The sequence below is a fragment of the Rhagoletis pomonella genome, unplaced genomic scaffold, assembly GCF_013731165.1.
Source record: "Rhagoletis pomonella isolate Grant_MI unplaced genomic scaffold, Rhpom_1.0 Rhpom_scaffold_00002, whole genome shotgun sequence".
NCBI lineage: Eukaryota > Metazoa > Arthropoda > Insecta > Diptera > Tephritidae > Rhagoletis > Rhagoletis pomonella.
Window position 1 is genome coordinate 70,184,721 of NW_023458556.1, and position 25,647 is coordinate 70,210,367.

The following is a 25,647-nucleotide window of genomic DNA, read 5'->3' on the forward strand; positions in this document are numbered from 1 at the left end:
GGAGTGTGAATAGGGCTATAAGATCTTTTAAACCTTTCAAATCCCCTGGGCTGGATGTCATTTTCCCAGCGGAGTTGCAAGAAGCATATGACATATTATGCTCCAACCTAACGGTAATCTATAAGGCTTGTCTCAACCTGGGATATATACCCAAAGCATGGACATGGGCGAAGGTCGTCTTCATACCGATGGAAGGCAGAACCTCTCATGTGAAGCCTAACGATTTTCGACCAATCAGTCTTTCGTCTTTTTTCCCAAAGGTCCTGGAAGGGATACTGGACACATTCCTTCGGCGAGAGATGGATCCTAAGAAGCTATCTGACTGCCAACACGCCTACTCGAAAGGCAAAACTGTGGAAACCGCAATCTACAAAATCGTTTCCGATATTGATAAATCCTTGGCATACAAGGAGCTAACACAGGGTATCTTTCTAGTCATAGTTATAGTCATAGTCATATCGTACCAGAGGCGATCACAGCATCTATGCTCCAAATCGGACTGGATCGATCCCTGGTGGACTTTGTCCGTGTTCTCCTTAATTAGAAACCTATATATTCGGAGATGGGTGGAGCTCACATCACAAGATATGCGAAAAAGGCACTCCTCAAGGAGGAGTACTCTCATCACTCCTCTGGAATCTTACGGTAAACACCCTACTCTATTGCATATGCCGATGATCGTGCCCTAACTGCAACCGGTAAACACCCACAAATTCTGGGAGAACTGTTGCAGAACGCCTTGAGTGTCGTGGAAACCTGGTCTAGAGAATGCGGACTGAACGCCATCCCGGCTAAAACGGTCACGGTTCTCTTTACATGGAAAACAAAAATCCCTACCTTAAACGGCGTGGAGCTGTCGATCTCTAACGAAGTGAAATACTGCTGTGATTTCTATCGCGCCTCAAAGCTTGCCGCTCAAAAAATATGCCGCTTCAATTCAATTTTTTTAAATTTTTGTGTATTTTTCTAGCACTCAAAATCGAATTTTTTGCGACACATTTCTCGGCGCACTTGAAATCACAACAGTGATGAGCTAAGTTTTGTGACTCTGTTAGAATAGAGGGGTAAATCTAAAAGTAGGGAGGGGATACACTCGAAAGACCTCTCACCAGATCTCTGCTTTAGGCTACTAGACCACTGCAGAAGTCGTGGCTATAAAAGAAGCTGCACTCTGGCTTAGCGAATCTTTTCTTGACCTGCCTTCAGTAACTATACTTCTATAGTAAGGGCCGGATCGTGAGCTCGGCCAAGTATGATAGACATTTTATTTTATTATATTATAAATGAATTATATTTTTACAAATCATATGTTTGGAGTCATATGTTTTTGAGAAAAATACACCGTAGCAAGGCACACCGTAGTAATTTTAAAATTCTCGACTGAAAAATAAGATATTCGAGTTAGCTCAACGGTACACAGTGTGCTTTTTTAACACTTCGACAGAAGCAATATTTTCATGTGAAGCAAAATGGCTTTGAAAGCTAATTTAATTGCCTTTCAAGGAAAAATATTGCCATTGAGCCACAATCACTCCTTGACCTTGAAAAAATTGGTCAAAAAGAGTGTTTTTTGACAAAAAAAAAACTATACTAATACATATTATAGATTTTGAGACGAAAAACACAATTCCACTGTTAAAAAAACGAAAAAAAATTTCAACCCCTCAATTTGAAAAATGCTTTATATATTGAATTTTTTTTATTTGCTTACAGCTCTGCATCCTTCACACAATTTTTATCAAAACAAGTCAGTTTTAGTGCTATTCAAGACCTTTAATTTAAGCCAAGGTAGAAGTCTCTAGGCCCTTTGAGAGCTAAATTATTACGATTCTAAAGTTAAAATTCGAAATTTCATTCGACATTTTACGCAATTATTTTTTCTTATTTCGGAGTAAAAACTAGTACAGCAGTTTCGAAGTTTGGTATAAAATTGTTATAACTTGGCTCGAATTAAAGGTCTTTAATTGCACTTATTGTTCGAGGGATATAAAATTGAGTGAAGGATGCACAGCTGCATGCAAATAGAAAAAAATGCAATAAATAATGCATTTTTTAAATTAAGGAGTTCAAATTTTTCTTCGAATTTTGAACAGTGGAATCGTGTTGCTCGTCTCAAAATCTATAATACTAGTATAATAAAAAATACATACATTTTTTGTTTTGGACTAAGTCCCGCGTATTTTGCATGTTTTTTTTTTTCGAAGAACACTACTTTCGACCAATTTTTTTTAAGGTCAAGGGGTAATTGAGGCTCAGTGGCCACAATTGAAAGGGATTTACTATAGCTTTCAAAACCATTTTGTTTCGTATCAAAATGCTGCTTCTGTCGAAAGCGCTCCGATTAATTCGCGTGCAGTGTTCAAAAAGCACACTGAGCGGCTTGTCAAAAGACAAGAGATGTATTTTAAAATGCTGTGCATATTTTTCAGATATGAGTTCAGCGACAAAATCTATATGAACTGGCCAATTTCATATCAGAAAGATATTTCAATTAGCACGAAATTGTTCCGGAAGTAGAATCACAATACCAAGAGTGTAATTGAAATTCTTAACCAAACTCGGATTTCTCGACCGACTCAGATTCCCCTGTGCTGCGGACGAGAGAACCACCCCATGCAGCGCGCATATCCCTATGAACCTGCAAGACAAGGCTCAGGACATGCTTTGTTGAGAAGGCAAACAGAAGATGGTGGGAAGAATGTGTGGGACGACTCGACAAATCTGCCTAGGTTCGACAAGAAAATATCCGATGTACTCATTCGGTTAGAAGGCCCTCTATTAAGGCATGCTAGCAGAATGGGTTCGCCGGCCAATGACTTCTGCCGTAGTTGCCGCGGTGTGGACGAAATGGAGAGTGTGGAGCACTACCTCTGTCACTGCCCGCCCTCATGTGGGCGAGAAGACGCTAATTTCACCCCCACTTTTTTGTCTGTCTCGCCGATCTAAGTGAAGCAGGCATTCACGAATTCTCGCGCTTTCTGAACCTAACCAACTGGTTCCACTTCTAGGTGAACGGATGGGTTCGAATTCGAGCTCTCAATTGGTATCACAACAGACCCAGTGGGTCTAAGTGTGTGTCTTTCCCATGTGGAATGTAGGCAGCCGCTTCAACTTAACCTAGTTTAACGCAAAAAAGTAGTTCAGTCTTGACGGCGCCTATTTTCAATTTCAAGTACTTTTAAATGTTTGCAATTTGTCACTTTAATTACTTTCCGTTTTATGTAAGCAAACATATGTACGTACTAAGGATGTTAATTTTTTCAATTTTTGCGATCCCGGGATTTTCGGGACATCGTTCATACAATACCGGGATCCCGAGATTTAGATATTTATTATTTTCCAACAACTTAACATGAAAAAATTGCATCAATATAGTTTGAGAAGCTATCCTACCATATAATAAATAATAAATAAATGGGTTTGAGACCTACTTTATTATTTAAGTTGAAAAATATTTCATTAGTAGCAAACCAAAAGACAGTAATTAAATTTATACGCATTTAACAATACTTTAGCGTGTACATATCTGATAAAGTAACTTAAGCCATGTCGAAAAAAGCTCGATGCAAAAAAAAACTTAAGTCAAAATATGTATTGTGTGGCTGAAAGAAGTTCATAATGCTAGTGGCAGAAATAAAAGAAACGCCTTATTTCTATATTTCTTTTGTTTATTTAATATTTAGTTTTTTTTTTAAGGTCTACCTCATTTTACATATAATTAACTGCATTAAATGCGCATTTCAAAATTTGTACAAAAATTATAAAAATGCAAAAAAATTGCCAAAATTTCAAACTTTTTACTCAGCATTTTTAGAAAAATTTGAGGTACGCAGTTTTATAGCCCATTAAATTAAAGTACGAAAAATGCAAGTTTCTTGCAGTTATAAAGTACCGCTGATTTTCGGGAATTTTTTTAAATGAAGCTGGGCATTTTCTTCCATATACGTGCGTACCTAGAATTTTTCTTAAAATTCTGATAAAAAGATTGAAACAGGTTGAAACAAAAAAATTTCAGAGCACTCCAAGCAATCAATATACTCACGACACTATGGTCCAAATATAGTAAAACTGCGTTTTAGTTTTAGAATTTTTTTATTAGAACTTTATAATTTCAAAAATTTGATATATTCTAAAAATTATTTAAAAAATTCAGTGCAATGTAGAATAAAAATAGGTACCAAATGAAGGAGAAAATTCTGTAGGATTTAAAAAAAAAATAAAATTTGTTGGGTTTACAAGGACGAATAGGTATTGAAAATGCCCTTTTAATCAATTTTATTTTTGTAAGCTAATGAAGTTAGAAGGACTTTATTCGAGGACGTTGTCGAGTTTATATTAGTCCTTAACATATAATTTTTTCAAAATAAATATTGCAAAATTTCAAGGATATTCAAGGATAAAACTTTTAAGGACTTTTCAGAGAGAAACTAAAACCACAATTTTACTGCATATATTTGGCCCATGGCTTCGCCAATATATTAATTTTTTGGTGTGTAAAATTGCCTGTCGCACGGTGTTAGACATTTATAAAAAAAATATTAAATATTAAATAAACAAAATAAATATAGCAAAAACTGGTCAACATAAGGCGTTTCTATTATTGCCACCATTGCAAACTACAAATCCCGAGAATCCCGGGATTCTTGGCAAATAATTTCGGAATTCTCGGCACTTAAAAAAGGATCCCGGGATTAACATCCCTAATACGTACATACATAATACTTATTTAAGCCAGCTCGGCTAACTTTTCTATACAAAACAAACATTTCCCTTTGACAAAACTTTTCCCTTCTCGACAACGTTCATTTTCATTTCTAAGCGGTCAAGTTCAGTAAAACTTAAGCCATTAGTGCTTTTACGCATGCTTGCACATTTCATACTTTCCTCTTTTCCATCACATCCCCTCAACCGCTATTGGCCCGTTATTTACTGAATGTTTCTTAGCCTTATTTTTGCTTACATTAGGACTATTTTTCCTTATGCTTAGTCAGATATTTTTTGCACATGTTTGTTACGTTCTTTGTGTGTTTGTGCCTATGTTTACTTTAAAGGCAAGATAAGAAGATTATGCCCAAAGAGGACCACAAACAAAACACATTCGTATTTAGATACATGTCGCTAGCTTAAAGTGAAAAGTTGTAAAGTCCACTTTTTATGAAAACTTACATTTTGATGTAGGAAGCAAGTGAGATTTGAAATGACTCGCTTCCAAAAAGCCCGAAGTTCATATCTTATTTCTGTCCGTTTCTATCCAGTAAAATCAAAATTTTCCATATCCAAAGGAAATTATTTCAAAGGTGGAAAAATTTAATTAACACCGAATTATACCGATTCGAATGAACATTTTGCTTTGGATACACAAAAATGTATTCCAATTTTTGCCAGATATTTCATGAAAATGAGTTTGGGAAGTTTGTCTCCTCTCCTGTAAAATTTGAAAAACTGACTTTAGCAAATTTTCACGCTAAGCTAGAGAAATATACCTATATATAAATGTATGTATTTTTGTATGTAATGAACATAAGCGTACATAATAATAACGTGTGCATATTTATGTACATTAAGGTGCCTCATCCTGCAAACAAAAAAGGGGTATTCTTCCAACCAAGTACTTACACACACAGTTAAGCTTTGGTTTCCTCGAAAGCGGTAACGTAAAATAGCGGTCGTAACTTTACGTTGTCAAAACGTTACCATGTAAATATTTCCAGATGTCAGCTAAGATGACGGCAATACACACCCTAACGTAATTTGACGGCACCGTAATATTTCTGACGGCGACAGTGACGGTGTAGAAGTATTTATCAACGTTTTTTGGCAACGTCATATTTGTTGCGGTGTATTAGAAAATTTGTTTACAATTCTTTTGACCAAAATAAAAGCATTAAATATACATTTCTATCAATTTTGAATAATAAAGTGGAAAGTGCATGGACGACCGAAGAGAATGAGGTCCTAATAAACGTTGTGGAAAGCAATGAATGCCTATACAATAAAAAGCACAAAGCTACGTTACGTTCATCTAGCTTTACATAAAAGCGGTACCGCTACTAGTGTTGAGAATAGCGTTCGGTATGGTACGCTCGCAATAAATATTACGGCACCGTTTTTCGAGGAAACCAAAGTGTCAGCCAAAATGGCCTAGCGGTTGTTTTGCAATATGTGCAATGTTTTTAATGTGTAACATATGTATTTTTGGTAATTTAACGTTCGCGTCTGCACTTTTTTTCAGTATTACACTCTCTTGAATTCCAAAAATGCTAGAAGTCATGTACATAAATCGGTTTGAAATAAAAAGGAAATTAAGAAAAAACTTGTATGGTAAATCGGCAGATATTTAAATTAACGAATATGCATCCAATAAATTTAGTCTACAAAGCTTCTCATCCTCCACGTATGTACAAATGTAGCTGCTTTAAATGCAAATGCCGCCAAACGATATGTTCTGTCCCTGCAAAAATCGCGACTTCTCCATGCATGCGTGTAAAGAGTACTCCCTAAGGACCAAGGAATACTCCAAAATTAACCACAATTCATATAAAAAATATGGTCCAATTAACATTACGATGTCCTAGGGCAGGACCATATACTCCATCCCTGCATTACATCAGAGTAGCACAAAACTACTCCAACATATTAACAATGGCATTGTTGTTATATTTTTTCGTTTGTACACGCTTTTGTTCTTCACTTCTCAGATGCTTTTTCGAAATTAATAAAAACCAAGACAAAAATTAAAAATTACATGTTGCCTCTGACGGCATTCGAACCCGAACATGCTGGGAGCTCACAACTAACATGGAGCATCTCTACACGTTCAGCTACAGCCAGACATGCAAATATGCTTTCAAATGCTCAACTTCAATCACATTTCGTTAAAACACGAGCAGTTATCGGGTAACAAACAATAAGCTGGGGCAGAGACACGAGTTGGTCCGCTACAGCATGACAGAGGACAATTTTGTAAGTACTCCCATATACCACAAATAGACTACATGGTCCAACGATTTTTGCAGGGGTAGTTGATTTCGAAGCACATTGATTTTCTCCAATATGAAAAACATACTTTTCTTCGATCGGAAGACTCTGATTCTCTCCAGGGGATTTCCAATAATAATACCCAATTGTTTATGTGAAAAATTTGTAATACTAAAGATTCTTTATTGGTCCCTCATTGTATTTTCTGGGGTTTTTGGCGGACCTATAAAATATGAAAAACCACCCTAATGTACATATGTGGCCTGTCGTCTTATATATTTAGTATTGGCAATGCGCTACAGTATGTTGCTTGTTATTTATTTTGTATTTTCATTGTTATAATATGCTGTTTGATATTTTCTTAATGCTATTATTTTCACTCTTTTCAGCAAGGATATCAGAAGGTGAGTGCCCCTGGGATAGTTGAGCCACAACTGCGTAACTATATATACATTCATACATACATACGTACATGTTTTCGTTCTAAGTGAGTGTATGCAAATATTTAAATAATTTCTATGGCTCGTTCCGAATGATTGGAGCGTATTCTTGTTTTCGAACAAATCGAAAATTAAAAATTTTTGTATAGAAAATGATTGGAAAATTTCACGATTTTCGATTCGTACGAAAAAAACAATGCGCCCCATTGTAAAAAAAATGATCTAATACCTAAGTATTTATGTATTTAAAAAATATTACTTATACAAATTTTAAAACTTAAAAATATTAAAAATACTAAGTACTATGTATGACGATAGCCATGAGTCTTAAGTGGCTGTTAGACGTGGCAAGTGCAAGTCCTTTTCAAAAATCTAACAAAAATCAAGAATTTCCAATAGAGATTGCAGGGGCAGTTACACTTTGAATGTAAAATGGCTTTCGAAAGCTGTTTTTATTTCTGAAAATCCGACTTTCGGATACTACCTCTTGTCTTTTTACACGGTGAATGCAGACAAGTCCACTTTCAACTGTGTTACCAGACATTTCTGTGCTCATGAAAAATTTGTTAAAAATGCTAAAATGCGCACAAAACAGCCGCAAAATGTAAAATTCTTTAATATTTAAATAGTTCATATCAGAAGAATAAATTAATTATAAGCATTTTTTATACTACTTATGTGACCCTTGTATTTTTATACAAATTCGCCAAACATTGCGGCACTGGGCAACATTCGATTGGTTTGACAGCATTGCAGCAAAAATTAAAATTGCTATTGAAGCACGAGCAAGGTGAAACTATTTCTCGAAAGCGATTTGGGTAATTTCAGTTGCAGATACACCTTGCAATTTTTATTTCCGAAAGTGATTTCTGCAAATCTACAAAAGTGACTTTATGGCTGTTTACACGGGAAAGTAGACTTTCGTTTCACAGTTTGGCAACAAAATGCGGAGAAAAGGAGCCACCTTTAGCCGCACAATTTGTTCAAATTTTTCAATAGAAGGTCGCTGTGTTGTACCAATAGTGTGACTACAAAAAAATGGTGGCTCCGATTTTTTTTTTTTTATACCAATAGCCCAATATAAAAACTGTACAAATCTGTAAAAATGTACCAATCACTGTCAGTGGCCTTTAGCTGAAATATTTGTATACAACATTTTAAATGTAACTTTATGTATTCTATCATAACTCATATCGCTAGCTCAAATTGAATACTTGTTAAATACAGTTTTTTAAATTTTACATCCCGAACCAATTTTCTTCAAATATTTTGCAAAACCTTGATAACGAAATTTTTGCGTATTTAAAGCAGATCTTAACTCCACACGAATAGGTCGAGTTCGATGTTGACGCAACTTTTTGTATTCATTCTTTGGATTTAGCAATTTTTCATTTCACTGCATAGAAAGAGCACAAATAAGATAAGTAATTCAGTCCATTTGGAAATGATCCATTTATAATCTTCTTTCCTTGCTGCTTCAAAATGCAAGCTTTCGTTAAATAAACAAAAGAAAAATAGCCAAAACTGGACAAAATGTCACTTAACTTAATCAGTTGACCACAAGGGTATACAAATTTTTAAGCAAAAAACAAAATCGTCTTCAATTCTCATATAAAAAAATATATATTTATTTCATGATGCAATGATCGGATCTACACCAGATTAGTATTTGACCACCTCTGAGACACTACCTTTCCGATACAAAAAGAAATCGATAATTTTTCAGAAACTATAAGCTCTATCGGAAAGTGATGTATATACGGTTTATGGAGAATTTCATTAGCTTTAATTTTCCGTACTTTATATTAAAATTTTAAAATTGGTTTGTAAGACATACGTGATTAAGTGGAACCACTTTTTGTTTTAAGCTGAATAACGGTAAATTGCAAATATCTCGAAAACGTTTCCATAGAAAAAATTAACTGGATTTCCGGAATCACCAATCAATTCTACATAGAAATTGGATAGTGGCGTCTGGGGAACAAAAACCAAATTAAAATTTGTGATCCAGTGTAATTAAGGAATGTAATTTGATCTGATCTTGATGCTAATAGAAAATCAGAGGAACATATGTAAGCATGCCATGAATGTAATTTGAAATAATTAAAATGTTGAAAACAGTGTGGCCGGATAATTAGAAACGATTTTCTTTTACAAGTTTTGACCATCAATTCTTATTTATTAGTTTATTAAAAAAAAATATAAAATAAAGAAAATCATTTCTAATTATTGGCCACCATTGTAATTAACAGTGGTATGCCATTGCTTATTAGCTGCACATACTAGCAAACACTTCTTTAATTAAACTGAACTAATTTAAAACGTGATTGCATATTTTGAATATTTTGTATATCTTCTTACCGCCGTACTAAAGTGAGTACCCTTGCGTGAGCCCAACGATGAGCCGCCGAATGATGCCTCAATTGTGTAACTGTTTGTGATGCCCAGCATCCAGACCACAATGCGGCCGGTACCCTCTTTACTGCGTTGCACCTTAAATTTACAACTTTCAAAGGAAAACTGCAAAAAAAAGACAGACATGGAATGAAAACATTAATTGTGTAGATATGTAGCGCAAAGCAAAAGGTAAAGAAAAATTAACAGAAAACTTAGCAACAAGAAATATTATGTGGCACACCAAATCTGGGTTATGCTTCTTAAGTGAGAAAACAAGAAAAAAAGGAACCGCTCACCCGAAAAAAATTATTCCCTTTAAATGAAAATCATATCTAACAATGCGCCTTTCGCAATGGGAAAAGTGAATTCGTCGCTTTGATCTTCAGCCACCCGCTACTCACCTTATCAGCGACATTCTTGTGCAGCATTAACGGAAAGACCTGTTCCGTGAGCTTCTTTTCGGGATTACGTTTATTCTCACAGCCGTAAACGAAAATGTTGTGCTTGCGCGAATGGGCGTGCATATCACAGTACAAGACAACTTTATATTCATCAATCAGTCTTGGCACCGCCAGAGGAAAGCAAAAAATTTATGGAAAAATTATAAAAGAAAAGAACACAGTGCGGTTTTTCATTTATTCATATTTAAATCATGATAAGCATTTTAGCGATTTTTACTATCCGAACTTATGTACCTTTTAACCATGGCTTTCGTATACCAAATGGATGGATACGTTTCGCGTATAACGGTGCGATATTGCCGATTTAGATCTTTGCCCGTCAACGAGTTGCGCGTATTCCCCACAATTACACCATCCGGATTGAGCATTGGTATTAGCTTGAAAATGAAGCGATGACGCAGTCTTTTGGCGGCCAACGTATCGCCGGTGATGAAATCCATTAGTCCCTTCATCATCCATGAGGCTGGTGTTTCGCTTGGATGCACACGCGCCGATACTACGATTGCTTTCTTTTTCTGCAAAAAAATGCAAAAAAGGAGACATTCTGGTATAAAATTTTTAGCTTGGATTTAATCTTGCACTGATTAGGTACACAATTTTTTTCAGAGGAAGTATGAATGCATAGAAAATTATTGAGCAAAATTAATAAAAGCTGGAAAAATACTCATAAAAACAATGCGTCTTCTGAAGAAATGAGAGCAAAAGATTAACTAATAATTTAGATTTTCATACTATTTTATATGAATCAAATGTAGGTAAATAGATTTTATTGTCCTTGGCTTAATGAATAGTGAAACTCTCAAGCCGTATAACTTGTTCATATGATAAAAAGCCGAGTCCGTATTAAGCATTCGTTTGAAGTAAGTGATATTTGGGGATCTAGTGATTAGAGAGTCTTGAATGAATGTACATATGTACAATTTTTCCCATAACATAGCCAAAGTAAACTAATTTAAAGCAAAAGTTTAGGTTGTGGTAAAACTGCATGTATGGAAAATTATATACTTTCACTCGGATGCATAGTTGTTCATTGTGAACGCCGTCTATAAGTGAAAGTCAAGAGGAAGCTATCCCCTAAGCGATGTTCGTTTGCAAAGAGAAATAACCAAAATATTAACCGACTGAGCTACTTCCGATCTCTCCGCCAGACCGATGAAAAAGCGTGACCCTTCGATTGTAGAAAGTGATCAACTAATTCCTCCTGACATAATTCGCTTGTAAGAACTCCTACTGAAGATCTGTTGATCTTTTTCCCTTCCAATCGTAGGGCCTTGATACCTCACAAACGTCTTGTTTAGTGCATAAGTCGTTTGCGATGTCTACGTCTATACATCAGTTCTCTATAGCGAAAAGCCATGTTTGATCTAGAAAATGAAAATTCTGACTGATCTGTACGTCCTCCGAAGTCGGAGCCGGTTTCTTTCTCCATTTTTAAACCATCTGTGTAGATCAGAGGTACCTAAACTTTTTTTCTCGTAGACCCCTTTCAAAATTTTACTGGTTTCGGTGCTGCTATTTTTTTTAATTATTCCCAAAGCTCATCAAAAAATGTGAAGATTAGATCTAACGATGTCAATTTGCATCGTGGGTGAGTTCCAAAACTGAATTCGGAGTGGCAAAAATAAAAATTAAATATTTTCTTGTGTTCTATTTACTAAAATACTTGCAAGTTTTAAAAAACAGAGAGCGTAAAGCCATCAAAGTACTCTTTTGCTCTGAGGAGTTATATTTTTTAAGAGCACTTCAAGCGCTAGCGTTAATTACATGCTTTTCACCATAAACTCCTCACATGTTCGGCTCACTCGTGAACTTGCGTGTGATGTATTTGTAAAATAGTTTATTTGCATTGATGGCATCACTGTAATTGTTATCCCTCCGAGTTTTAAAGCGACGCGAAAAATATATATCACTCACATTTTTAAAACACAAAACTTGTAACAACAAAACCACACAGCTTTTTACGTCAAACTTTAAATTCAGAAATCAAAATAGATAGAGAAAGGCCGAATCTAGAAAAATCGTTAAGAAACAACCAAGCAAGCAAGAAGCACGAAAAGTGTTCCATCGTCTCATTCTCCTCAAGTATGGGCAAGTGGAGTTGTCATGTACGCCTATCACAGTCAGATGTTTGTGCCACGCGAAGTGAACAGTCTGCAGACCCGTCTGCTCAGTGAGAGCAAAAACCTAGATGGACCTTCTAAGATTGAAGGTAACATGAGTTTTGTCCACCTGCAGCCCCTCGATGCTACCAGTCATTGCTGAGCGGAGTATTCACCTAGTTTCTGATGGTGGCTTCGATGGCTGAAGTGGGGAGTGCTATAACTGGTTGTGGGTCGAGGAATGCCTGGTCTAAGCCAACTCTGGCCAAATGGTCGGATGTCTCATTACCAGGTACTCCCGAGCAGGGTCGTCGACAGAATACTCGGGCCCGGGAGTAAAAAATCACGGGTCCCTATATATAACTTCTATAAATTTAAAAGCATATGGCCCAAATCGTCGAAAACGAAACCGAGGGGAACAATTTTTTTCTCAGGTTTCGCAGATTTTTTATTATATCTGGGTCATACATACTCTGAGGTAGCAGACAATATAAATATTAGCACGAATCTCATCTCAAACATGAAGATTCACTTAGTCCTGAAACACCTTTAAATTAATGAAAATTGAAAAAGCACAACATGAAATTTTGGGTTGTTTATATTTAAGGGCCACCATATTTTGCATTATACTTGCTTCTTTTCGATTGCCTTGTTTTACTTTGAAGGTAATAAAAAAAGTATTCGATAAAATAATTAGTGATTAACTATCTGAATGAAAATAAAGTCAGCATCATTTTTAGTGTAATGTCCAAAATATGGAAAAATCTGGTTTTCTTCGAGCATTTTCTTCTTCATTATCCATGTGTTTTCGGTGCAAAACTATTTGTAACGTAAGTCTTTTTTTACCTTCCTTTTATTAGCTCGGGATGTAACTATGTAATATTGATGCGCCTAAAAGATGCAGCGATTTCTATTCTCAAGTTACATACCTGATGACAGTACAAATGGCAATTATAATAGGGATGTTTTAGTTTTTTAAACTATAATTTTTTTACTAATTGAATTTTCACGTAAAATTATTTGTTAATGGACGAATTCCATATATGTATACTAGACTGCATCACTCCCCATACAAAAAAAAATCAGTACTATTTTTCCATTGGAATTATAAAATCTATTATATTTTAAGACGTCCACCAAAATATTTCGGAAAAATATTAAGATTTAAGTGAGCTGGACAGATTTGATAATACATCCAAAAATGGAGTTTTTTATGAATAAAAATAGTTTCTTAAAGATTTTTTTTTTTAAACTGCCTCAAATGACAAAACGGTTCAAGCTTAAAAAATTTGCATAAAAATATTAGAAAAAAATTTTAAAAAAATTTGAGCGGAATCGTAATGATGAGATTTTTGATGCTGTTTTCTAACTTTTTTCAAAGATTGGTATAAGAAAAACTTGAATAACTGAACCTAAACTCTTCCGATTTAGACTGAAGAGGTGTCATTGGAAAGGTATTTTCTCACCCTTTCTATTTATTTGCTAATAAACTCATTCAAAGGATGAAAGAGAAAGGTAGGATGAGCGAACGTCATTCAAAGTTGAATTAAGATGTGTTGGTGTTTGAAAAAAAAAGAACCGAATGACTTTTTTCACACAGAAATAACAACAGTGTAAAAATACCTTTCTACTGAGATCCCATAAGTCTAAATCAGAATAGTTTTGGCCCAGTTATTCAAGTTTTTCGTAAATCAATCTTTGAAAAAAGTAAAATCTGTTTTGTCATCTGAGGGGACTTTTTTCAAAAAGTTCTTTAAGAAACTATTTTTATTCATTATTTTTGGAGGTATTTTCAAATCGGTCCAGCTCACTTAAATCTTTATATTTTTCCGAAATATTTTGGTGGACGTCTTAAAATATAATAGATTTTGTAATCCTGGCGGAAAATCCGCAACTTTTTTTGGTGATGCAGTCTAATGTATACCAATCGAAAGCATAAAGCCTATAGAATGTGCTAAACAAAGGAGTGAAAATTAAAAACGAACGAATCTAGTGTAATAAGACTAGTGTCGCACAAAATTAAAAAAAAAATTACATTGAGTAAAACTGTCTATGATTTGAGAAACTACAACTTTTATTGGTGCACTCGAAATTCATTCTACAGTTTTTATATACAGGAAGAAAGAAGTATATATGTGCATAAGGAATACTGTGTAAAAATCTTAAACGCCAATATTTAATCACTTTTAAATAATATGGCTTTTGTTTTTTTTTTAAAGGCGTGCGAGTAAACTTGTAAGTTGACTTCGTATGGTGCTACGGGGCGTATACGGGTATATGAGCATGAGTGGTTATTTTTACTTTTTTAGTACATATATCTTTTTAAGTTTTCATTTAAATCTTGATCTTTATACAACACTGAAGATAATGCATTTTCTAAGATAGGTGAACCACCATTTTCGATCAAAAACACGTTTAGGTTTGTATGGGAGGTATGCCTTAAAATAAACCAAACACACCCATTTCTCGTTTTTTTCTCGATTTATGTCCTTAGAGGTTACATACGAAAAATTAAAGCCCTACGTCAACTCCTTCTAATTTTCTCCAAACAATGTACGCAGCTAAACCACTGTTCGGCGCAGAAAGTTAGTGGCGTGTTTTTTGCCTTTTATTGTACACTATAAAAAAATTTTGTTAAAATTTGCGCATATTAAGATAGGTAACCAGTTTCCTCTCTTAATTAATGCAAATTTGCACACCGTGTTAACTAAATTAAACACTGCTTGTTAACTTTTACTTTTCACATGTGTGGCGTAGAACAAATTTCTAATTTGTTTGTTGAGTGCTAAACATTTATTGTTCACAATTTCACAGTTTACACATAAAATGTTTAAAATTTGCTCTAAAAATTTTTTGTTTAAATTTACGCATATAAAGAGAGGTAACCAGTTTCCTCTTCTAATGCGTGCAAATTCACACACCGTGTAATAAAATTTAACACTGGCTGATTACTTTTACATATCAAGTTTGTCGCGTAGAGCAAAATTACACATAAAATTAAAATTTAGTAAATATCAGCACTTAATCGTTATTATTAGTAAAATATGTATTTTTTACTTGATTTTTTTTTGCAATTTTAAACATTTCATGTGTATATTTACATACATATGTGTATTTTTTAAACATCTCATGTTCAAAATCAAATCTTGAACATCTTGTGCGTATATTTACATAGATTGCGGTTGAAAAATAAACAGTTTCCAGTAGTAGTTTTACATGCACTTTTTAGAGTGTATAGCAGATGAGCAGCACGTCGCTTATCGTTCACGGTTGTGGCTCCAGAAGTTAGTTCCTTAAAACATTTTCTATGGTTATCAATATCGCGTGGATAATTGTTGACAACCGTCTTACTAAATTTTTTTTTGACAGCTCTGAAAAGAAATTTGACACAAAAACCAAAGGAAAATATTTGGCCTTAATGAAGTGAGAGGGAGTGCAGGACCTGGTACCCATACAATGTGGGTGGAAAGTTAATAAGCCTTGTCTGTATTATACTACTATGGTTAGGAGTATAATGTGAAGAGGAGAGCCTACGTTTTTCTAACACAAGTTTTCTGAAGCTCTAAATTTCTTTTTTCTTAAGATCCTCTAAAAGAGCTAGTTCACTCACCCTCATTGCTTCCTCGTCGGCTACTGGCGCTGTCACCGTCAAATAATACACGTTGTTCCCAGCAAGCGAGCGACACAATAGTCTTAATTTACAAAATTTCGATTTGACGGGATCCTTCTGTATGTTCATTAGGTAGTCCTGAAACAAGCGTTCAACAATATGTAATTATGTCAAAATCGAGAAATGAAATGATGATTATGACTTTTATTAATTAAAACACACAAATTGACCACACTCGAAGGCATCTTAATGGATACTCAAGTGCCCCATGCTATTTGTGAGTTACCACACCAGAGTTTTTGTGGGTGATTTTGTATGTACGAGTGCTGGTTACATATGTACGCAAGATACTCACCTGCAAGTCACTATACGTGTACGGGTAGCTGTGGGCGAAGTACACCGTATCGTTGTCGTGTTGAAATTCAATATTAAATGTTAACGTATAGGAGCAGTTCTCGTCTTCCTCCTCGGATGGGGTGCTACGGCGTCAAATGTAAATATATTGAGATGGAGAAGAGGGAACAATGAAAGGGAATTTTGAATTAACATGTTGATGCGAGATGGAAGAAACAGAAAGTGAAAAGAGATTACAACGCAATGCCATGAAAATTGGAATTTTCCTTTTTTACGGTCTACTTTTATGTACTACGGCATAAACACGTACGTACATACAGTTTTAAGTATGTACTTATTTGATATCAGGATATATCTCGTCAAGGCTGCACCTGATAATAAACTCACTCATCATCGTTGCGATAGTAGGCGATGTTTGTGCCACAACGCCTCCAGCCTTCACGTATCTGCTTGGCGTTGATGGTCGAATACATGAGCGGACGCATGCCATCGTTGTACAGACTATCAGACTTGACCAGGTTCACGATGGAAAATCTTTAACAATGTGATTGCGTTACAGGAGATGTGGTGTGCCGGGTCAGCAGTTTGCCGATTTGTTTGATGCACAGTTGCGCGTTTCCATTCATAGTGGCAGCATCATAAAGCCGTCAGAGTCACGTTGCAGCAAGCATCGTCGTTGTCGATGAGCAGCCAAATAGCATGGACGAAGCAATTTGAAAGAGGAAATGAAATAACACACACATTTTTTAAATTGTTTGGCACTGACCAATGGAAAATTGGAGAATTACTACACTTGGGTATATGCAAATGTTGGTTTCGCCAGCACTGCTCGGTTTCCAATTAAACGAAAAGTACATAATGATTGAAAATTGATTCCTAATAGCTTTCATTTCAATCGACTTTCAAGTGGGGATAATTGTCTATATTATGTATACCATTCTCAAGTGGGTGTGGGATATTCAAGTATGAGCAGAAACAACTCGACATACATATATGAAGTGATGAATATCAGTTTAAAGGTGTATGTGAAAGAAATTCTACTAATTTCCTCAAACGAGAAATTCTATAAAACAAAAAACCGAATAGAACATCCAGAAGGCATAATATTTAACGAGAGAAATATGTAAATACGCCGCCATCTACAACAAAACACGCGCCCACTTTGATCCCAGATATCGCTGACTTCCAAAACGTACAAATACAATTCTTGGATACTGTTGTACAGCAGTAATTTTTGGCGGTAAGAAAGAGTGCTGGTACAATGTTTCTTTTCATGAAAATAAGTGTATACATAAGTTTTTATATGAATATTCAATATAACACTTACCTAACTTTCGGAATTTTTCATTTTTAAAATGCATAACAATCGCAACCAAAAACACATGGCCACATATTGTTGATCAAATGTAGAAAGGCTTTAACTGACTTAAACTTATACTAAATAAAACACATTTTCCTAAAAAATTTTAAAGCCGTAACTTAAAGAACACGATTTTATAACACTTTTCAAAAAGCCTTACGCACGGCGGCCGAATCTCTTGAAATATGGAATTCGTCTACCAAGATCGTATTGGTTTTTATTTGGTAAGCGGAAGGTATCTTGGGTTTTTAGGGTTAGAGGTTCATCATTGGGATACACAAGATTTTCCAGACCACCGTCGTCCATTTTCTTCTACACTCAATTTTAATCTAATAAATTTCGATTTTTTACCTGAATTTTTTATCCAATTCATCATAGAAAATTTTCATCGACTAAAATTCACATATTCACCCCAAAAACTACTAACAAACTTTCTTATTGCAGACTTGTGTGATGTGAATGGGGTTGAACTTTTGCAGAAATTAAAATGGAAGTGCTAAGTGGTTAAACATGCGTACTACATACCACTACGCAGCACATCTAAATTAGAAACCGTTTTTTCTAACAGCGGCCGCCCTTCGGCAGGCAATGGCGACCCTCCAAGTGGTTAAATAAATAATTGGATATTATTATTGGAAATCTCCTGAAGTGCTTTGAGCGACCTCTAAATATTTTTTGATTAAAAAGAAAAACGGGGACAATTTTTTTCGGTATAGAAAAATCCTAGGGGGTGAGAGCATAAAAATTCCGAATTTACTTTTTCACATGCGGTTTTGGACCACCGGATTGCATATACATATCATAACCGCAGTCTCACTCACCTGTAGATGACATTCTTCCTAGTTCGGCGCACCCGAAAGTAGAACCATTGTTTCGATCGGCTCGTATACAAATCCGAACGTAAATACAGCTCATAGTAGGTTTGTGTAATCATCACCGCTTTCGCCAAATTGCCTGACTCGAATCGTGACTCAAACTCCAGACCATCATAATCGTCCGCGTTGTAGGGATGACAATTCATCAAGATCTTGGAACCGCCAACTGCTGAGCGACTAAACTGAAGTTCATACAATGAATCAGAATTGCCAATTTTATTATTGATATTTTGATTATCAATATTATTGTTGTTGTTTTTGGAATTCGAGGTGAACTTGAAACCCTGATTATTGCATGCCAATATTTCTGCAGGTTGCATTATTGATTTTGAATTTTGCTCTTTTGATTTCACTGCCGCCGTGGGGTGCATGTTCATGTTCGTTGTGGTTACCGTCTCACGCAATGTCTTACTACTGTCATCATCATCGTCTTCGCCACCGTCCAAAGTTCGTTCACAATAAAGTTCACTGCTCAAGCTACTACTACTACTACTACTACCACTACTACTAATGCTAGACTTATTCATACTAAAACCTATATCTCCAGAGGAGGTGCTAGTTACATCAGATTTGCGTTCGGTTATTTTTACCGGTGCAATAGGTCGTGTGGGAAGATTGTCAGTGTTTGGCACAGAAGGTTTCCCTTTAATGGCAGTTAAGTCTTTGCCAAATTGACTTTTGATGTATGTAGGCGTCGCTGGCTGGAACTCGGGTGATTTGTTCGCCCAAATATCATCGATGTCGTCTTTAGCTTCTTCTTCAACTACTCTGTTCAATACTTCTCCGGTCGGTTTTACTTCAGTCACCTCATCGTCGTCGTTGTCCGCATCGTCATTGTCGTTGTCGTCATCCTCGTCGTATTCGTCGTTTGAATTGCTGGAGGAACGTCGTTCAATGGTGGCCAGCATTTTTGTGAACGAATTCTTCAGTTTTGACTTACGACGATCGGGCGTGCTGCGGTCGGGCGACGAACCACGTGACTCCGAAGAAGATATATCCGAATCGCTAGATGAATTTTGCGCTCTAGACTTCTTCTTCGATGTCTGAGTGTTTTGAAAAGCAATGGGGTGTTGAAGGAGATTGGTGCGGTTTTGTTTGATGGAAGTGGTCAACGAAGCAGAAATAAAAACAAAAATAAAAAAGAAAATTGAAATTAATGTTATAAAACATAAATTATAACAGATAATTGAAACAATAAATACCTATTAATCTACCATTATAAATACATTAAATACATTCAAATCAAAAGCTTAATGTAACCCAAGGTTAAGAACAGAAGATGTGAAGATCATAGACAGCAGCTTATTGACTATGGCTAAGTTCGGCTTGCTACCCGGTACTGAACCAAATCGGTCTAGTAATGTAAAGGGCAGATAAATTTTAAAAGCTGATTAATTGTTTTCATTCCCCTTCGTTTTCTTTTAGTTCACTTCATCTCATTTCATTTATAATTTTATTCCATTTTATTTTATTCTATAATATTTTTTCTTTTAATTCATTTTAACTTGGCTTTGTTTAATTTTTTTTTTAATGTATACATATTATTCAATACCAATTCATGCCATGGTCTTTTATTATATCTGAGTTCGTTTAATTTTCTTTTAATTCATTTATTTTATTTTCTACAATACCACAGTGACGTTTCTGAACTTGGGGGATCATCAAAGAGTCGCAGGTAACGCCCAATATCGCAGCTTCTCATTACCTCCCCAGAAAACTTTTGCTTTCTATAAAGTTGTAGGAAGTGAATACCAAGCATGTCACCTTTGCATTGTAGACAAGACAAGACAAACACATGAAATCATCTAATGACATGCCAACAGTTCGAAGACACGTAAAAATTGCCAAAGAACTATTTAATTGGCAAAAGAAAAAAGAGTTCGTTAACGCCATCGTCGCGATTAGCATTGTCAGATGATTGCAAATGCAAAAGGTAAAAAATTTAAATTGTGTAATATCTGTGAAGCTGAAGGGTTGTGGCGGTGCGAGCGATGGAAGTGATGCCATTTGCTAAGTTAGGTCAGTAAGTCAGTTGTTGGTGACGTACTATGTCGTAGTTGGCAGGCCTGAGACCTGAGCACGTATGTATGTATATGCAGACATGTACAGTCTAGTCGCAATGGCACTGACACTGACACTGACAATGGCAATGACAAATCGTTACTCTGGCCAAAAGTACCTTTTGGCATCTCCGCAACGTTGAAACAGCAAATTCATTTATTTGTTCACACCACTTGCGTGTAATTTCAATTCAATTTTATCTCATTTTAATTTCATTTTATTTGGTTATCGTTCGTATTTGTGTTGTTGTCGTTCTGTTTGTTGTTTGTTCACAATTAATTTCTGTCGACAGTGGGCCTGTTAACCGTTCATTTGTTTTTCCGGTATTATGCACAGCTTTTGCTGTTACGGGTTGCTGCCAAACTTTTTACCAACAACAACAGCAGCAATCATTTACTTTATTTTTTTTTAATAATTATATAAATTTTCGTGAAATTTCGTCCACCAGCGCAAATTTCATTTAGCTTTTCACGCAACCAAGCGCATACACACTGAAATATGTTTTTTAATTAAAATTTTTGTTTTTGGCGTCGCATCTGCAAAGAAGTGCGATAGTTCGAACAATTAGTGGTCGCATAACATACACACACTGCCATTTGCATCATGACAAACTGATTTTATTATTCATATTAGTGCTATTGCAGTTCATTGAGCCGCAAGCTAATTAGTGGCAGCTGTTGCAGCTACCATTATTATTCGCGCCACAGCCGCCAGCAAACATTATTAGTTTAAAATTTGAAATATATAGTTAAGTGGGTTTTGTGTTTTTATACCACATATGTACATATCGTCGTTTAAAGTGCAAAACCGCGTATCAACAAAATGCAAAACCGCGTATGTGAAGTTGTAGAAATTATTTTCTAGGGCGTAAAAACACTCATATTTCATAATGGCTATCGTTTTTATAAAGTAATCGCATTTCTGGCTAGTATATTTCAGGACGAATAGATCAGGATTGAGCCAAGAGCTTGTGTGAGCAAATGCAATTTTTGGCAGCCAATGTCAGTTACGCGGTTTTGCAGAATGATGATACGCGGTTTTGTACTTTAAACGACGATATGTATATAGACATGCTAAAGCTTTCAAATTTGACTCCCTGGTCCGAGCAACATCTCAATTAGAAAAAGTTTTTTATACTAGCTGTCGCCCCTCGGTAGGCAATGGCAAACCTCCGAGTGCATTTCTGCCTTAAAAATGCTTCTCATTAAAACCATTTCCTCTTCGAAGGCTAGGCTATTATAGGATAGGATATTATCTTCAATCTTTTTAAATAAGAATTTAAGTTTGAAACCTTTACAAAAGTGTTTTACTCCAGTAAAAACGTCATGAAAAAAGCACTTAGCTTGCAATACCCTGCAAAAATTTATTTATTTTTAAACGATTTCCGCTTCAAATTTTTTTCACGACTGGGAATGAAAATAAAATCGGACCTTGCTTCCTTGCCACCATCGGAATCAGCTGCTGAGCAACATTTGTTCAGAACTTGCCATCAAATACAAATGTGGCTAGGAAATATCTTGGAACCAGAAGACTGAGGCTGGAGCAGACGAAGATGTGGTACCAAATTATTATTTTTTAATTAATAACATAAAAAAAATATTCAAATAAAATTCAAAATGCAAGCCAAACTACAAGTATACGTATTGCCTTTGGGACTAGATTATGCACGTTTGTTTGTCTGGCTGTTATCGTATCCGTGCAACAAATTTAAGCATACAAGTGCTCCCCAAAAATGCAATTTCTTTAAACGTTTGCGAAGATATTCATATACATACATATAAATATGTACATACATACATACATATGTACATATGTACGACATGTACTTACATAATTGACAGCGCTAACGGGATTGTAATTGTAGACCACGATGCCGTTTTCTTCGCCCACCGGACGTGGCTTTAATTCGTGCCCAGTCGGTTGATTGTAGGCTTCCGGCAGTGTTGGTACATAGGGTATATGGGCAACGCGCTCCTCGATGACCTGTAACAACACAATAAAGTAAGAAAAACAGGAATTAATACATGCATGCGAATTGCAAAAAATTTGAATCAAATATCTAATATTTATTTTTGTCATAAATTTTAATAGCTTTTGATTAATACCATAAGCTAATAGTACATAATTTGTAGCAGTTTATATTAATATGTCTGCGTTGAGTTGAAAAACTAAAAAAAAACCATAACATTTTTGTTTTGTGACCGCAAATTTGTAAACGCCAAAATTAATTTAATTTGCTGTTCGCCGAAAACAGGCGCATACACACCTCCACAGCAACATACATACATGAATTGCTATGAATATGAAAACTAATATTTTTTGGCTATAAATGCAAAACCGCAGCGAAAATATTTTGGTTAATTGTACATTTGCATATTTACACAAAAATAACAAAAGATATGACCTCATACGCCTGTACGAATTCCCATCCTAAATTTCGCTTGCATATTTTAAAATATTATCATTTTTAATATAATTTAAAACGTCTAAAATTTGCTAAAACACACATCCATATGTAACGTGCGCCAGTGGTAATTCGCATATCGAGCATTTGTAAATTTCATACGGCTGCATGATTGCGTCCTTGAAATTGTTGAATGAGTATTCGTATAATTTAATATGAAAGCTTTTCATGCATTCATTTTGCATATTGTGCATAATTTAAGTTACGCGTTCACACTCGCACACACGTATGTGTGTATATACTACTTACACCCTTAGAGTTACTTCGTACAAGTGTGCATATTAAATAGTTGAAAGATTCTTGCCACACAATTTTCACAATTTTCTCTTTCTGCGACTCTTTCAACGGCGTGATAGATTCAGCAGCTGCGACGCTGTCTGATTGTAGAGTGCTGTCCCTGAAGGAAAATGATATGCTATTTAGCCTCACTGCATCATCGTTTGTATAATTTTCCAGTGCTTCCTTCATCTAATGTTTCGTATTAAGTAGCTAACCCTTGACACTGAACAGTTGCATTCACGTTTAATTAAATAGGAAGAATCCAATGCTAAAGTTCGTTACAGCACCTCATAATTAAAAACTGAAAATACTGAGCAAATGCCACAGATTTTTGCTTGACAGCTAAATATGTACATATGTATGTATTTTCTGCCTACCCAGCAAAAACTTTGATTCTTTGGTAAGCGCTTACTTTTTGTATCGATGAATTAACGCATTACAATTCGCCGCAAGACAAAATTTTTCACTTTCTCGTTTACTCACTGCATTACCTGTACTAGAAGGTAAGTGGTGAAACTCGATTGGGAAGCGCTTTTCGAAATTCACCACATACCTTCTAGTTTACAAAACACATTACTTTAACCCGGGCATGTAATTGGAAGTAAGCGAGAGAATGTAAAAATACTTTCCCACTGCATTACCTGTAATGCAGTGAGTAAACGAGAAAGTGAGAAGTTTTGACTTGAGGCGAATCGTAATGCGTTACTCCATCGATACAAATAGTAAGCGCTTAGCAAAAACAGAAAAGTTTTTGTTAGGTATTTACTATTTTTCCAAGACTATTCCTCATTTTAAGATTTTTTTCCAGCAGGGCTGAGCTATTGCATGGCCGTCTGGTCGCCTTGTGTAAGAGTGACTGGCACACAATGCCGATTGGCGCTCGAGTGAAGTGCTACCACTTGGTGGACTGGGGTTTCTTTAAGCGTTCAGCCTAACAAGTACTTTTGCCTTAGTTTACTACGTTCAAAAACATAAATTTTGCATATATATATATTTGACGAAACCAGTGTTTAATAGGTTTTTTTTTTTGTACTTTTAATAAAATCGACCATTTCGAATGGCATACACGTTGTGTACTAATACTAATTGCGCATGAAAACAAATATTTGTAAAATATTAGCTTTTTTTAATTTTGAATTAATATGCATGTACATTAGAGTGGTCTAAAAAATTAAGTTGGAATTTTAATGCCGGCACCCGCTAGGATTGTTCTATATCGAAAAAAAATATACCCCTATTTTTATACCTTTCATGAGCATGAAATGGTATTATAACTTTGGTCCGATGTTTGTAAGTACCAGAACAAAAAGAGATAGACCCATTAAAATGTATACTTATATGATCAGAACGTCGAGCTGAGTTGATTTAGCCATGTCCGTCTGTCTGTCTGTCCGTCTGTTTGTATGCAATCTAGTCTCTCAGTTTTCGAGATATCCGGATCAAATTTGGTAGGTGGGTGTATTTTTATAATGTATTAATCATTTGTCGGAACCGGAAGAATCGGATCACTATAACATATAGCTCCCATACAACTGATTGCTCAGATATGAGATTTTTCGTTATAACATCTCCATTTATGCAGCTACGAACATGAAATTTTGCAGTACTTGCACCCATTATCAACAGAATACTTACAGTGAAAATTACAAAGATCGGGTCACTATAACCTATAGCTCCCATACAACTGATTGTTCAGATATAAAATTTTTCGTTATAACTCCTCCATTAATATAGCTAGGAACATGAAATTCCGCACTGTTTTCAATAATTATCAACAGAAAACTTACATACAGTGAAAATTAAAAAGATCGGGTAACTATAACCTATAGCTCCCATACAACTAATTGTTCAGATATGAGATTTTTCGTTATAATTCATCCATTTATGTAGCTAGGACCATGAAATTTCGCGCTGTTTTCACTCATTATCAACAGAAGACTTACAGTGAAAATAACAAAGATCGGGTCACTATAACCTGCAGCCCCCATACAACTGATTGTTCAGATATGAGGTCTTTTATCATAACTCCTACATTTATGCAGGTAGGAACATGAAATTTCGCACCATTTTCACTCATTATTAACAGAATACTTACAGTGAAAATAACAAGGATAGGATGACTACAACATATATCTTCCATGCATCTGATTGTTCAGATATGGGATTTTACTGTAAAACTCCTTTATTTGAACAGCTAAAACATATAAATTTCGTAAGATATTTTATAAATAATAATACAAAGTCTACTGAGAAAATCGTCAAAATCTAT

General features: G+C 35.3%; 2 protein-coding genes across 4 annotated transcripts in view; one reads left to right on the forward strand and one right to left on the reverse strand.

The window, feature by feature from the left end:
• LOC118734032 (glutamine-dependent NAD(+) synthetase) overlaps nucleotides 1-25,647 on the forward strand; it is a 400,175-nt gene that overhangs the window by 61,359 nt on the left and 313,169 nt on the right. For all 3 annotated transcript variants that reach the window (XM_036463721.1, XM_036463723.1, XM_036463722.1), the window contains exon 2: nucleotides 7,368-7,382. The gene's annotated coding sequence lies outside the window, so the exon portion shown is untranslated. The remainder of the gene's footprint in view (nucleotides 1-7,367; nucleotides 7,383-25,647) is intronic.
• LOC118754595 (cytosolic carboxypeptidase Nna1) overlaps nucleotides 1-25,647 on the reverse strand; it is a 213,519-nt gene that overhangs the window by 60,830 nt on the left and 127,042 nt on the right. Inside the window, exons 3-10 of the mRNA XM_036489486.1 lie at nucleotides 22,466-22,618; nucleotides 18,521-19,617; nucleotides 16,727-16,873; nucleotides 16,341-16,464; nucleotides 15,986-16,123; nucleotides 10,511-10,791; nucleotides 10,217-10,376; nucleotides 9,780-9,938 (exon numbers count right to left, since the gene is read on the reverse strand). Coding sequence (XP_036345379.1) covers nucleotides 9,780-9,938; nucleotides 10,217-10,376; nucleotides 10,511-10,791; nucleotides 15,986-16,123; nucleotides 16,341-16,464; nucleotides 16,727-16,873; nucleotides 18,521-19,617; nucleotides 22,466-22,618 — 2,259 coding nt within the window. The remainder of the gene's footprint in view (nucleotides 1-9,779; nucleotides 9,939-10,216; nucleotides 10,377-10,510; nucleotides 10,792-15,985; nucleotides 16,124-16,340; nucleotides 16,465-16,726; nucleotides 16,874-18,520; nucleotides 19,618-22,465; nucleotides 22,619-25,647) is intronic.